Genomic DNA, 15,692 nt, shown 5'->3' on the forward strand with positions numbered 1-15,692 from the left:
GCGTACCCACTCATACATCTGTCATCACTCAAGATGGGGACACACCGCAGGGATTATACATCTTGCAATCGCTTCGCGTTCATCTTACCTATGATTGCTAACTAACCTCATGCTACGCTTATGCAGGGTTTGGTTGACCACCCACCGTTAGCGCTCAGCCTTTAGCGATTGGCCTTGATCATATGTAGATTTCCTCAAATAAGAATGGAACATTATTTGCAGTTACAATAAAAGTGCCTAACATACATAGTTTTATATAACGTGAAAAGAAAGAAAAAAATGTCTTTGAAGTATGTACATGTTTTCCTTCATTTCAACTTGAAATAATATAGGCAACCTAGGCAATAATGTTAAACCAATGATTGTTCAATAAACTTTATTAACCTTGATATGTTTATGGTTACTTCTGGTTAGGAAAAAAACTTATTTCTCCAAACAAGCTGTGTGAATCAGACCTATTCTTGATAAGTTATTGTTTTTCTTGCTATCAATTTAGTTATTTTTCTGGCAGTGTAGTATGGGTGGAATCAAATGGTGGTAACATTTGAAATTAGCAGATATGTATCTCTTCAAGCTATGTATACTAATCATTTGTTTTCTTAACAGGCAGGGAAACTTGGCAGACAATTGTCTTCAAAATTCTTCCTCCAGGCCAGGCTAGCTGTATGCTATGTTAACTTTGGCTAACGGCTTTGCTGGTACAAAGTAGCTCATTCCTGATGTGTGTAACTACACAGCCATGCTTTCTCCAGCACTGAGTGTATTTTTCCAAGATTTTAGTGTGTTACTTTCTTCTTTCCTATGTAATTTGGTGATGCATCTTATTTGATGCAAATCAACTTTTAATCTAAATCAAACTAGCTACAGAATCAGCCCTGTGGCATTGCCACGATACCGGTAAAATAGTGACTATATTCCTTGCTCTTTGGTATCATCTAGGCAATAACTGATGTAGAGAATTATGTTAAAGAATACGTTGAGACCTGTTTGTTCCTTTCAACATCCCAAAGTGGTCCATTAACACTGTGCAGGTATAGTCATGTGATGAAATCCCTTTTTTCTCGTGGTGCAGCCCTCCCCATACGGAAGCAATTGCTATGCAATCTGAGCACTTGGTGTCGGGCCAAAGCCCAGAGCTGCTGCTGACTAAGTAGAAGGTAACTGAAATATATATATATATATATATAATTTTTTTTTGTATATATATATTTTTTTTTTTATCACAGGCGGCCCCTAATGCTCTGATGGGCAGCATGCCACTGAAGCAGTCTGTAAAAACCTCATACTAGACTTAAGAATAAAAGTCAGTTGCTGCTTCCACTTTAGCAGTATGGTGAGGTTGACCTGCTTCTAATGGAACACCCTGAGACACTTCATTCGCAGCAAGAGTCAAGAGTGCAGGCCCAGCAGGAGATTAAATACTGTTCTTGGAACAGATGTTGTGTATTATTTATTCCTACTGGTAGCCATGTGTGTGTGGGTGTGAGTATCTGTTAGCATGTGTGTGTGTGTGGGGAGGGGGGGGGTGGATTCAGTCCACATCTTTAGTTCCAGTTCTGGTTCAATAATGTGCTGAGGTCTTAAAGACTTCAGCATATGATGTTAAATGCTGGATGTTAAATGCTTTCTCAACCTTAAGTTTAAATCTGTCATCACACTGAAAGTAGCCTGTGGGTTAAGAGAAACTCTAATCCTTAAAAACAAAAAGGTTTATGTAGTGGGCCAGTCAAAGCCCGGAACATCCAGGTTAGTATATGGAAAGAGCTGAAAACTGCCTTTCACAATTTTTCACAAAACTTTACAGCACAATAGGCAAATATTGTTGTTTACAGATGTGCAAAATCTGTTAGAGACTCATGGCTGTTATTGCTGCCAAAGGTGCCTCTACAAAGTTTTGGATTTGTCATCAATTTTAAACAACTTGTAGATATTACCTTTCACTATGACAGCATAGACTTTTTTGTGTTGATCAGTGGCAAAAAAAACCTAAATAAAATCGATTTTCATTTCATGTTGTAACCTGATAAAAATACAAGAGGGGTGAATAGTTTTCAGAGCCATTGTAAGTACAGAAACATCAAACTAAATACGGAGAAGATTTCTGTGTTGTTTTATTAACCTGCTCACACTCCCAATTTCTCATGGGCTTCTGAAGAAAACTAAATCATGGATTACAGTGTCCTTAGATGTCTTTCAGGCTAAGGAAGAATCTAACATTAAGTATCAAGACACAAATCCCCTGTAACTCTCCCAATACATGTACTGTGTTTCATGTGTTTTTCGTGGCAATGTATTGAGATAGAACTGACTGAGTAAATTTGGCGCCTGCTAACAGAAGTGTCGTGCTGATGTAACTTCTCTATTTGACACAGTCACCGGGGCTTGGGTATGTGTACTATACATAAAAACTATATTTAGACATACAAGCACATGTAAAAGTTACAAATAGAAACTGGTTCATCCAACATTTTTACAACAAAAACGGTCACAACAGAGTGACGTAATTCAAATAGGAACGTGTTGAAGGCACACTAGTACATGTATTCTATTAGGGGGTTCCTTACCCCACACAAGCACCCTGACACTCAGGTTCATGCACATGCACACACACACGCACGCACACACGCGCACACACACAGGTAGACACGGCACATTCACACTCATGCATACATACATTACACTTTGTACAGTAAGTACTAATAAAGTGGTGCTATTTACAAGGTGAAACAAACAGCAGTATCAAAGTACAGTGGTCTCAATTCCATCAATACAGTAAGAAATGTCAGCAAATATTTTCATAATATCAACCTCCTTAAAGCTTATATTCTCTTTCAAAATGTACAGATTGTTAGGCCTGTTAAGCACAGTATGAAACATCATTTATCTTCCCACTCTCATCCTCTCTTCCTCATTTTATTTCATTGTTAGACCTGTTAAGCACAGTATGAAACATCATTTATCTTCCCACTCTCATCCTCTCTTCCTCATTTTATTTCATTGTTAGACCTGTTAAGCACAGTATGAAACATCATTTATCTTCCCACTCTCATCCTCTCTCCCTCATTTTATCTCTCCCCTCTCCCCTCCCTCTCCCTCCCTTCCTCCACAGCCCCTGCCTCTCTTATCTTCCTGGCCTCCATCTCTGCCTCCTCTGCTTTCCTCTTCTCCTCCCTCTCTGTCTCCATCAGCCAGGGCCCCCCCAGGTAGCTGAGAATCTCATCCGGGCCCCCTCGAAGGCTGGGCTGTGGGTTGAGCAGCTGCCTAAACAGAGACATCACCAGTGGGCTGAATCCTTTAAATTGTGGTGCCACAGGGATCATAACATTCTCCTCCAGGTTTAGGCTACTATTTTCCATTTCACCTTTGTCCCAAATATCCTCCTCTCTTCTCAGGGTCTCTCTTCTCTCCTCCCTGTCCGTCTCGCGGTCATACCATTCCTTGTACCTCCGGTAGGCAGGGTCATCGTGGGTGGTTTCCTCCCAGGGAAAGCATCCCGTCAGCAGGCAGTAGACCAGAATGCCCAGGGCCCAGCTGTCTATAGTGGTCTCAACCGTAATCCAGGAGTCCTCCTCCTCCTCTCCGTCTTCCATTCTCTGCTCCCTCACTTTCTCGGACTCTTTGGCCGGCTCCACCTCGGGTGTGCAGAAGGGCGAGTCGTACCAGACGGCGCGGACGGTTGAGCCGGTGGGCCGGGCCAGGCCGAAGTCGCCCAGTTTGACCCAGTGACAGTCCCTGTTCCACAGGAAGACGTTCTCTGGCTTGATGTCGCGGTGCACAAAGCCCAAGGAGTGCAGGTGAGAGACGGCCCCGCTGAGCTGAGACATCACCCTCTGAACCCGGTCCTCATCCAAACCAACCTGCAGAAAAGACATCAAACGACACACATGACTGCTGGGATCCTTTTTAGGCCAGTGCTGGACACGGGCTGCTCCTACCGTGGGCCTGGCTTACTAGATGGCTCCGACACTAAAAGGTGATGTGCGTCACAATGGGAAACACCCCTCTATCAAGTGCTCTTCCTATCACCCACAGATACTGAAGTTAGTTGGGGCAGCCAGCCCCTATCATAGTGAATGGCTTAGTGGCAGAGATACATGATGGGGGGGGCAGGGTGGGGGCCACTGGACGGAGTCCACTGAAGTCTTTATCATGTGTTATAGTTCTCATTGAGTGAACTGGGTACTAGGACACGGGGAGTATTGGGAGTAGAGGTCGGGGGGGGGGGGGGGTGCAGACAGAGGAATCATTCTCACTTTGGAGTGCTATTCACTTTGCTTTAGGGCTTTGTAGTAGATTTTATCAGACTGACCTCTGACACTATGACGCTGTACAGATCTCCATAGAGACCAGCCTGCTGGGCAAAAACAAAGTGAGAGGGTGTGGAGTAGAAGATCCCCAGGGCCCGGGTGAGAGAGGGGTGGGTGCAGAAGGACAGGGAGAAGTTGTATTCCCGCAGGAAAGAGAAAAGGCAGGTGGACCGACGGGGGAAGAACTTGAGAGCCATCGGAGTGCCTGAAGGAAAGGAGGAGAGGAAAGACCCCTGTTTTAAATCTAATGTTATACTGCTCCAAAACAAACCAATCATTCGGACAGCAATCCTGTTCAGTGTAGAGCCATACAGCAGCAGCACTAACGCTAAACGTAAAAGGCACCACCGTATGAGCACAACTCTGCCCTGAGATGGGAAAAACTGTAGTCCCTTCTGACCGTAACCCTAGCCTCCTCAGACACACGTTTCACCAGAACAAGTACTTATGAGTGTGTAATGGAAACTAACGCCAGCCCACCTCAGCACTCCAAGACCAGGGTCAGGGACCACGACGGTGACCTCTGCTACTTTGCTTACCACTTTTCTTGTGGACGGCCAGCATGACCTTGCCATAGGAGCCCTCTCCCAGCAGCTTGACCATCTGGAAGTGGTCAGAGGTCTTCAGAGCGGACAAGGACTGGGATGAGAGGTAGCACAGCTCTTCTAGCTCCTGAGCAGCAGCCTGAGGAGAACAAAGACATGCGGTCCAACTGACGAGACAAGTTTTTATAACTGATCAATCGACGTAACTTTGAACTGAAGTTGAGAAGATTCAATATATTTTTACTGACCCGGCTGAATGTTGTGTCTGGGAAATAATTTCTGATAATCGAAAAGTAAAAGGCTTTTTAGCCGTAGGCTGATAGTTTGAGTTTCTTTAAGGAGTTGACATATCATTGCCAATGTCTGGTTACACCAGTCCAAATGTACTACACTTGGAGGCTACTGAGCTGCACAGTGCTTCACCAAACAGCACCCTGAAAATGGTCATCAAGCAGATCTATTCACTTCATGACAAATGCAATGTAAGTTCAATTTGATTCATTAATTTGTAATTTCACATGCTTGGGTGGATACATTCAGGGACATCAGGTTGCCCTCGTGAGTGGCAGATTGGCCCGTCGTGTGACTTCCCACAGTACACTCTGTCTCTGTCACCATTCATCAGTGTTACCCTCCATATGCATCTGCTGACCGCGGTCAAATTAGATCTCTGTGACACCATAACTAATGACTGCCAGGTGTGAAGACTGTTTCCGTAACAATGGATAAAGCCATAATAATCCCACAGTATATTTATACATTTGACCTTACACGTATATTTGCTATATAATAGTGCATCATAGATGCCCCGAAATGGGTTGTGATTGAATTACTCTTGGTTAAATGACTGTAACTTCCCATTTAGAACATTTTTCAACCACAGCATACATGGGTGCGGCTGATACACGAGTTGACATGTTTAAAACCGTTTTCACCGGCGATAACTTTTTCACAGAAGATTGCTTGACGACTCGTAGCAAATATAATACAGGTGGCATTACAGGGTTTTCAAAAACATATTTTATTCTTCAACAAATGAATTTGGGTAGCTCCGTGTGACAGATGTTAAATAATAATGTACAATGCATGTACGAGTCACTTCTCTGGGCAAATGTGGTTTATATGTGTGTGATTGGTTAATACTCGGGTTAATATACACACAAAGATATAAAAGGAATGGTGTGGTTTATACACGCTGCGGGTTATAAACAGGGAATTACGGGACACGACTGGAAAACAGCTCATGGCCATGGTGTTTGAGCACAATTTCATAAGGATAACTTTATTTTCTGTATTGACTTCAGGTAACGAGGATGTTCTGAAAGTACAAATATGAAAGGCTTTTCTAGGATTTCAGTGATACTGGGATGTTTTGTATTTTTATTACAGGCTTAATTAACTAAGCACTTGAACATGTTAGACATTTGTACCTGTATTATTTTAGAGAAAAATAAACTAAAATAAATCTCTGAAGAACAAGTGTAAAACAGACATGACACATTTTAACCGGCTGCCTTTAAAAAAGGGCTACAGCAGTTCTTACCAAAGGCTTAATTAGTCTGTGTGTAAATTGGCTTTGCGCGATTGGAGAATGATATCCCTGGCCTGTCGGTACTACTGGTGTCTTGTGGATGAACAGTGCCACACACACGATGTGAAGCCAGGAATATGACAGCTGGTTGTAACCAGTCTGCAGAGGACCATTACAGCTACTGTGTAGAGATAATCAATAGAATATACCAGCTGGGTCGAGGAATCCTTACTTCCTTCGGAGGTCAGTTTCATTGATATTAAAATGGTGATTTGAGGACTTACAAGTTGACTGATCAAAGCCAATGCTTTAATTCTAATGAAACTGACCCCTAGACTGACCGCCACCCTGCCCTGATCTTAGTGTCCAGTGTCTCTACCCGAATAGCACAAACTGTGTAACTGGTAGCCGCAGTGGTTGGGAGACATTAGTCCCCGACTTACCCACTAGTTTTTTAATGTGTCGTTTGTTATCGGATCCCCATCTACGAAAGCCAGATGTAAATGAAACACTGTCCTCTATGATGGTTTCATTGGCTGTTGGATGACTAATGCTATTAACAGTTTTAAAGACACGTTCAACCTTTGAAGGTACCCGGGAACTGAAAAGCCTCTCTGCAATGTGTTTCTATCTGGACCGCTGCCACTGGCAACCACTGACAGCCCCAACCGAAAGCCCCCATATAAAGACAACTACTGAATGGCCATTTCACCAAGTCACTTAACCAGAGATTTATAGTCATTTGAAGTAGCAGTTCAGTGTCCAGTTTCTACTGACCAATACACATAAGGCCATTTCTATAGCCCTCTTTTATTTTTTTATCCATATAACGAAAACACAGTTCCGATCAGATTATAACGCACAATCACAGTCTGTGTATTTCAAATGACATACATGTCTATATGGCTCTAGGACCTATTCTGTAATGTCATCAAACTCTGAAATTATGGAAGACATTTGACATGCATGGCACTACGCACACAATCTGGAAATAGGGACAATTGCTGAATCGTTAATACGGTTTCACTCACAGTCATTGTGGAGTTCTGTTGTATTGTCACTCAATCCGTGTTCACCTGATCAGCGAGGTCGTGAGCCTCTGAATGGACTTAACCCCCTTCAGAGCGAGTGCGTGGTTTTGCCGTTGTTTCTGTCTTCTCTCGTGTCTCACTGGTGATCTACTCCTTAACTCTAAACAGATCTACATGGAAGCACAACAGTCGGTTTTTGCTGCTTTGTCTCTGCAGGTCCCTGTGCTGGTGGTTTTTATAGCAGACGCTGAGATGTATCTTCCTTCCTGTCCCTCAGGGACTTCGCTACTCACTGAGCCAATCTCTAACTAGTCTTTCTCCTCGCTCTTCGTTCTATCCCTCTACTCCCTCTCTCTCTCTTTGTGGTCTCTACCACATACTCTCTCTCTGTCTGGTCTCTACCACACACTCTCTCTCCCTCTAAGGCCCCCCATTTGTTTTGCTAACAAATATGCATGTACCATACTTGTAAGGTATTCCAAACCTCTCACCCCCCGTGCATCAATATCCCCTCCTTCTCACCGTCAGTGTTAATGTCTGACTGTGTCTAATCTGTCAGTATGTTCGTCTGCATAAACACTGGAATCCATTCCCGGTGTTTCTGATCTTTCACTTCTCTCCTCCCTGCGCCCTCCATCTACACAACCACCCCTCACACCATCTTCCACTGTCCTCTCTGGCTTTCACGCCTGTGCTCCAGGAATTCCTTCCACAGTGCTTGGATTCCGTATCTAATCAACAGTTGTGGTGGATTAGGATGGTTTGAATTGGCTAACGAGCCGTTTCCACTATTACCTGCGTCTAATGGAGTGTGACTTACAATTACACCTCCTGCCAATCTGCATGTTCCAGTACACTCAGTATCAATCAGCTCTCTCTCCTGAGAGTTATAGAACTCACACGCACACACACACACACATACACAAACACTCTCACAATCTCTGTCTCCTACACACATTGGCTATGTTCTGATTCTCCACCTTATCTCAGTGTGTGAATTCTTTCACTCTCCCTGATGAATTGAGAAGCATGCAGGTTGGTGCAAGCAGAACTGGAAGGACTTCACAGCATCCAGTCCTGACACCAGTTCAATCCCTTTAGACCCATGAGTGGGTGTAAATAAGTGCACATTTTGTGACAACATTATAGAATCACAACTCACCACACACTTTCTGTCCCTCCTTCCTGTGAAATCAAGAGGCGTTCCTCAAAACGTTTATTTTAACACCCATTTTCCTTCCTTTCTCTCTCTCCCACTCTCAATTCTTATTCAGCTAGAAGGGTTTAGAAAAGACCAATGCCCTAATGAATTAGGTATGTATGTACATTTCATAATCAAATCTATATTTTATGCCTTAAGACCAAATATCTATCCTACCGCTTTTTCACACCTCTTTCTCTCCCATCCCCTTCTCATGGCTTTTAGCCATCCCTCCCTCCCTCCCTCCCTCCCTCCCTCCCTCCAAGTCAACCTGTATTAAGCCCCATCCTCTGTGAGTGACAAACTAACAGCTGAAACCTTGCCTTAAACAAAACAACCTAATACCACACAGTGTTGTCTACATGCCAGCGATTTTCCCCGCTTGGAGCCAGTGAACTGTGGCCACTTCTAGATCCTTCTCTACCTCGACACCCTCCGACTTGTTCCATCAGATGGATTCACACTGTTCCTACCTACTGCAGCACTAACTCTGTGCTGTTACTAAAACACAGGCTGTTATCACAACCGCCCGCACACACTCGGGTTACTACAGCTGCTGTGTGTCCTGGCTGGCGGCTGGCTCGGACTAGGACCGTGTTTACGTCCGCTCTGTGGCCCCCGAGGCCCTGCTGTGACAACCTGCTGTTCCCCCACAACTCCAACAACACTGGGCATGTCAAATCACTAACTAGGAAACGGACACCCGGCCTGCTCCGCTTTCATTCCCACACATGCAAATGCTGTGTCTCATATGGACCTCAGTGCACACACACCTGCCAACATACAGAAACCTAGGCTTGCATGCATACATGCTCTCCTGCCATTCATAAAGCACCTGTTGACAGATGGAGATAAGTCAAATGACATACTATAACTTACCTCTTTCTAAAATGACTCGTACACAGGCTTTTTTGCCATTGAATACTTTCCACTTACGTTTGGTGTCACTTCATCAATTCTTGGCAGTAGCATTGGAGAAGTATGGCCAAATTCTTTTTACATTCAATCTCTGCATTAAAGGAAATAGCCACCTAATACGTTTCTTAAATATATATATATATAGTGGCAATTTTTTGAAATCCATGAAATACACTCAATTAATTAATAAAAATGGCTTCATTTTTCAGCTAATTTACTACATTGTCTGTCTGAAAAGGGCATAATTGTGTATTTTCACATAAGTCCCTATCGGATCAGTCCAGGATCCCCAAAACCCTCTCTAGTGTCCCCGGCAAGAGAGAGACCAAAATACTGCAATGTGCAATCACAGCAGCAACATTTTCCCATTGTCTACATACAAGATTGTAAACAAAATCAATCCATTTATTTACCCTGTTTACACATTTTTACACTGTATACAGCCTATATATATATATACATAATGCCTTTAACCTTTTAAAATCTGTGCAATTCTTACATGGAATTTTAGATTGTTTAGGTTATTTTCTGTTTTCACTTTTGTTACTTATTATGGCTTAATTGTTTCCCAGGCCAATATACCCATTTAAGACAGTGACAGAGAGACAGACAGTAACAAAGAGGGGAGACAGTGACTGAGAAACAGACAGTGACTGAGAGACAGACAGTAACAGAGAGAGGAGAGACAGTGACAGAGGGACAGACATTAACAGAGAGAGGAGAGACAGTGACAGAGGGACAGACAGTAACAGAGAGAGGAGAGACAGTGACTGAGAGAGGAGAGACAGTGACAGAGAGAGGAGAGACAGTGACTGAGAGATAGACAGTAACAGAGAGAGGAGAGACAGTGACAGAGGGACAGACAGTAACAGAGGGACAGACAGTAACAGAGAGAGGAGAGACAGTGACTGAGAGATCGACAGTAACAGAGAGAGGAGAGACAGTGACAGAGAGAGGAGAGACAGTGACAGAGAGAGGAGAGACAGTGACAGAGGGACAGACAGTAACAGAGAGAGGAGAGACAGTGACAGACAGTAACAGAGAGAGGAGAGACAGTGACTGAGAGACAGACAGTAACAGAGAGAGGAGAGACAGTGACAGAGAGAGGAGAGACAGTGACAGAGGGACAGACAGTAACAGAGAGAGGAGAGACAGTGACAGAGAGAGGAGAGACAGTGACAGAGAGAGGAGAGGCAGTGACAGAGAGAGGAGAGACAGTGACTGAGAGATAGACAGTAACAGAGAGAGGAGAGACAGTGACAGAGGGACAGACAGTAACAGAGAGAGGAGAGACAGTGACTGAGAGATCGATAGTAACAGAGAGAGGAGAGACAGTAACAGAGAGAGGAGAGACAGTGACAGAGGGACAGACAGTAACAGAGAGAGGAGAGACAGTGACTGAGAGATCGATAGTAACAGAGAGAGGAGAGACAGTAACAGAGAGAGGAGAGACAGTGACAGAGGGACAGACAGTAACAGAGAGAGGAGAGACAGTGACAGAGGGACAGACAGTAACAGAGAGAGGAGAGACAGTGACAGAGAGAGGAGAGACAGTGACAGAGAGAGGAGAGACAGTGACTGAGAGAGGAGAGACAGTAACAGAGAGAGGAGAGACAGTGACTGAGAGAGGAGAGACAGTGACTGAGAGAGGAGAGACAGTGACAGAGAGAGGAGAGACAGTGACAGAGAAAGCCACACAGTGATAGAGAAACAGAGGCTGACAAAGCGAGAGAGAGAGTGAGACAGTGATGAAGAGAGACATTGACAGAGAGAAAAACAGACTAAATCAAATCATGGGGAAAATGTAATAAATTATTTGACACCAAAAAACAATAATTGGGAATACTACCTAGGCCTAAACAGAGTGGCAGACCACTGTGACCTACCTGAAGTTAAGAAAACCCTTGACAGATCCAGTGAGCACGATCTTGCTTTTGATATCCCCATTATATCCCCAATGGACAAATCTGCCTCTTCAGAGAAGACATACTATGTCCACTATACCCACAAAATTAGGTGGAAACAGAGTTGCATTCCCTTACCTCCTGCCAAATGTATCCCCACATTAGAGCCACACACTGTCTTTCCCTCAGACCATAGAGACATACAAATAATTTGAAATCAAAGGAAACATTGAGAAACATCTGTTTCTGTGAGGTGAAATACCAAAGCAATCACAGCAGCAAGGCAGCCTGTGTAGTGCAAACAACACTGTGGACCTCCACCATATTCATGTCCCCATTCTGCCTTGACATTGTCACTCGTAATTGTTTGCTGATTTTTACAACACTGTGCATACCCTATAATATAACATTTAAAATGCCTTAAGAGGAGAGACAGTAACAGAGAGGAGAGAGAGAAAAAAGTGGAGAGACAGTGACAGAGAGAGGAGAGAGACAAAAAGAGGAGAGACAGTGACAGAGAGAGGAGAGAGACAAAAAGAGGAGAGACAGTGACAGAGAGAGGACAGAGACAAAAAGAGGAGAGACAGTGACAGAGAGAGACATAAAGAGGAGAGACTGTGACAGAGAGAGACATAAAGAGGAGAGACAGTGGCAGGTAGATATCCAAAACACCTACACTAATTATTAGGAAAGAAATAATGTGGCTTATAGGTTTGGGTGTGGTTTGTAGTGTTGGGTGTTGCTTATAGGTTTGGGTGTGGTTTGTAGTGTTGGGTGTTGCTTATAGGTTTGGGTGTGGTTTGTAGTGTTGGGTGTTGCTTATAGGTTTGGGTGTGGTTTGTAGTGTTGGGTGTTGCTTATAGGTTTGGGTGTGGTTTGTAGTGTTGGGTGTTGCTTATAGGTTTGGGTGTGGTTTGTAGTGTTGGGTGTTGCTTATAGGTTTGGGTGTGGTTTGTAGTGTTGGGTGTTGCTTATAGGTTTAGGAGTGGTTTATTTGGTTGTGTGTGGTTTATCAGTGTGGGTGTGGTTTATAGGTTGACTGTATATTGTTACTGCTTGCTTCACATGCTCTTAGGACATGGGGAACTGGGAGCATGATTGTCCTCAAGTGTTACATAAACGTTTTAACTTATAAATTAGCAATATGTACTCATTGATTATTGAAGAATAAAAACGTTACAAATATTAACTATTACACCAATAGCCTACCACTAGACTACCAGTTTGTTTACCACAAGGCAACCACTTATTCTACCACTAGACTACCAGTTAGTCTACCACAAGGCAACCACTTATTCTACCACTAGACTACCAGTTAGTCTACCACAAGGCTACCACTTATTCTACCACTAGACTACCAGTTAGTCTACCACAAGGCTACCACTTATTCTACCACTAGACTACCAGTTAGTCTACCACAAGGCAACCACTTATTCTACCACTAGACTACCAGTTAGTCTACCACAAGGCTACCACTTATTCTACCACTAGACTACCAGTTAGTCTACCACAAGGCAACCACTTATTCTACCACTAGACTACCAGTTAGTCTACCACTTATTCTACAACTAGACTACCAGTTAGTCTACCACAAGTCAACCACTTATTCTACCACTAGACTACCAGTTAGTCTACCACAAGGCAACCACTTATTCTACCACTAGACTACCAGTTAGTCTACCACAAGGCAACCACTTATTCTACTACTAGACTACCAGTTAGTCTACCACAAGGCTACCACTTATTCTACCACTAGACTACCAGTTAGTCTACCACAAGGCAACCACTTATTCTACCACTAGACTACCAGTTAGTCTACCACAAGGCTACCACTGCTATACTTTCAACTATGTATTGATCAGAGGCATTAAAACAAACTGTCTATATTATCAATATTCACAGTTTGTCGTTGTCTAAATCTTTCGGCTTATAAGGTCAGTGTTTAAACGTCAAAACTCTGCAACTCAGACTAAACTATTAGTTTCTGACTAATTCCAACATGAAGACAACCTAGAACCTTATCTTAGAATAATAGCATATCACTGTATATTTTTTAGGAGAAATCAATTTTAAAAACAAATGTGAATGAAGATGAGGCCCTGTAGAATGTGAGTGAAGACAAGGCCTGGAGAATGTGAGTGAAGATGAGGCCTGGAGAATGTGAGTGAAGATGAGGCCTGGAGAATGTGAGTGAAGATGAGGCCTGGAAGATGTGAGAGAAGATGAGGCCTGGAAGATGTGAGAGAAGATGAGGCCTGGAAGATGTGAGAGAAGATGAGGCCTGCAGGATGTGAGTGAAGATGAGGCCCGAAGGATGTGAGTGAAGATGAGGCCCGAAGGATGTGACTAAAGATTTGAGAACTCTTCAAGCACTTGAGAGATCTTCACCATATCGATCAGATTTTCGGTTATAATGACAAGGATTTTCAAATTGGAACTACTGAACTGAAGAGAGATTATCAGGAGAATTCAGAAGCAAATCTGACAGATCCTTATACTTCTTCCCATCATTTACAGTATATTGTCTGTAGAAGCTATGTTCTCTTTAATCAATCAAATCAATGCTTAAAATTGTTTTCAACTTCAGTTTCCTGATTTGCTATCCTAAAGGAAAATAAAAAAGAAATTACCATCTCTAAGTCATTCCGAATATTCATTTGCTTGTAGTTGCTGCAGCGCACCGTTTCAGAATGTTGCACCATGGTAAGAACAATTCTCACAAATGTGGTAGATTTTCCATGTCCTATTTTACGAATCATCAGAATACCTTTAAAGGGAACCCTGACTATTAAGATACATAGGCCAAAATATGCTACAATTGTTCTCCCCTACAAAAAAACATAGAAATGTATCAAATATTTTCATTATTTAAAAAATCCTCACATTGTATTACAGATTTTGAACTAGGAAGGCAGCCATTATTTTTTGAGTTTGAAATGCATTCTGGATCGATGACATGTAATGGTTGTGCTCAGTTCGGATGCAGCTGTACAGTGGCCAGCAGATGTGGACTACCCAGTCAAAACGGACCATACGTACTCAGGTAAACCAGAAATTGAGTTGGGCAAACGTGTACAGGAGGATGACGTTGGTAATTCTCAGGATCTGTTCCTCTCAGATGATGAACTTGGCGAACAGAGTCAACCACAGTACTTTTTTCACCATTTGTTGGCTAGGTGGGCTACTGTGTAGGAATAATCAGGAAAACCTGTTCACGTTTGACTTGCCTATTAGTGACCTGGTTCCCATTTGGTAGACCAGCACTCTGCCGGTCATGGAGGCTGACAAGGGCAGCCCATAAAACATCTCGATTCAGGCAAACTGCATAAACGTTTTCATGGGCTGTGATACACGGAGTATCTGTGAATATAATCAAAGCATCTTGTTTTAGCATTTTACTGTATATTCTCATTAAGCAAACGACGGCTGTAATGATTAGGAAATTATTTATACCGATAATAAGATGATCTTAGCCTACCCTGGACAGCTGCTAACAAAAAGTGGAGCTCTTTACTGCAAACGCTCTCGTTCTCGCTTGGCATTGGCAAGCAGTTGCCGCACAGACACCAACGGTTTTGCCCCACTCTCGCTTCCTCAACTGTCTGATAGTGTTCATTTTCGTCATGTAACTCTTGAGTAGGCCTACCATCTTCTGCGTTATTCTCCTGATTTAAGCCTACGGTGCGCTCGGATTCAAACTGAAAAGGCTGAACGGCAGACGTGTTCATCTCGCTGTTACTGTAGGCCTACTGTCCAAACTTGGTACGTTGGCGCGGCACAGCGCAGCTGGTGCAACCTTTACACGTCACTACCTAGAATGCATTGAGACGTACATAAACATGGCGGCCATGAGTGAACGGATTTTCAACGTTTTTGAACAAAAACCAAAACATTTGGAGTGTTTTTGTACCACCTTTTTTTTTATTATTGACGCCCACGTTATCTTATAAGGCCAACATGTCGTACTAGTCGGGGTGCCCTTTAAGATAAATGTTTTGTGCTACTAATCTGCTAATCTGCTCCTGTCAGCTAAGAACAGGAAGATGTTAGCTAACTCGGCAACAGCTGAGTTTGCTAGCTAGCTTTTGGTGTGACATATTCAACGTCATGTACTGCACTGGATATCTCCAACCCTATTCCCTTTAGTTAATTGTTAAGACTGACTGGCTGGCTCAACTATATTGATAGCATGCCACTTCCATGACAAACCTGAGAAATTCCAACTGTTTGATCATAAAACACTAGGGAACGCTGT

The 15,692-nt window shown here is 43.1% G+C and overlaps 1 protein-coding gene across 3 annotated transcripts; it reads right to left on the reverse strand.

Moving 5' to 3' along the window:
• Positions 1-2,094: 2,094 nt before the first annotated feature.
• Positions 2,095-7,751, reverse strand: sbk3 (SH3 domain binding kinase family, member 3). 3 transcript variants are annotated; one of them, XR_002195685.3, is made up of 5 exons: positions 7,415-7,751; positions 4,847-4,991; positions 4,310-4,512; positions 2,931-3,857; positions 2,095-2,854 (listed from the first exon to the last, which is right to left on the reverse strand). XR_002195685.3 is itself a non-coding variant. In XM_013139351.4 (5 exons), exons 1-5 carry the CDS (start codon positions 7,418-7,420, stop codon positions 3,185-3,187), a joined length of 927 nt encoding a protein of 308 aa, XP_012994805.1. In that variant the 5' UTR covers positions 7,421-7,750; the 3' UTR covers positions 3,125-3,184. The 3 variants fall into 3 exon arrangements, 2 of the variants coding, with proteins under 2 accessions (XP_012994803.1, XP_012994805.1); XM_013139351.4 differs by lacking the exon at positions 2,095-2,854 and having other exon boundaries at positions 3,125-3,261; positions 3,362-3,857; positions 7,415-7,750; XM_013139349.4 differs by having other exon boundaries at positions 2,095-3,857.
• Between the last annotated feature and the right edge of the window lie 7,941 nt (positions 7,752-15,692).

The sequence above is a fragment of the Esox lucius genome, chromosome 20, assembly GCF_011004845.1.
Source record: "Esox lucius isolate fEsoLuc1 chromosome 20, fEsoLuc1.pri, whole genome shotgun sequence".
Lineage (NCBI taxonomy): Eukaryota > Metazoa > Chordata > Actinopteri > Esociformes > Esocidae > Esox > Esox lucius.

What these genes read in the sequence shown, in the direction of transcription:
- sbk3 (XM_013139349.4), bottom strand. An exon ending in GGCCGTCCACAAGAAAAGTG is followed by an intron (nt 4,513 to 4,846) that starts GTAAGCAAAGTA and finishes CCTTTCCTTCAG; the next exon opens with GCACTCCGATGGCTCTCAAG. An exon ending in ACAGCGTCATAGTGTCAGAG is followed by an intron (nt 3,858 to 4,309) that starts GTCAGTCTGATA and finishes TCTTTTCTGCAG; the next exon opens with GTTGGTTTGGATGAGGACCG.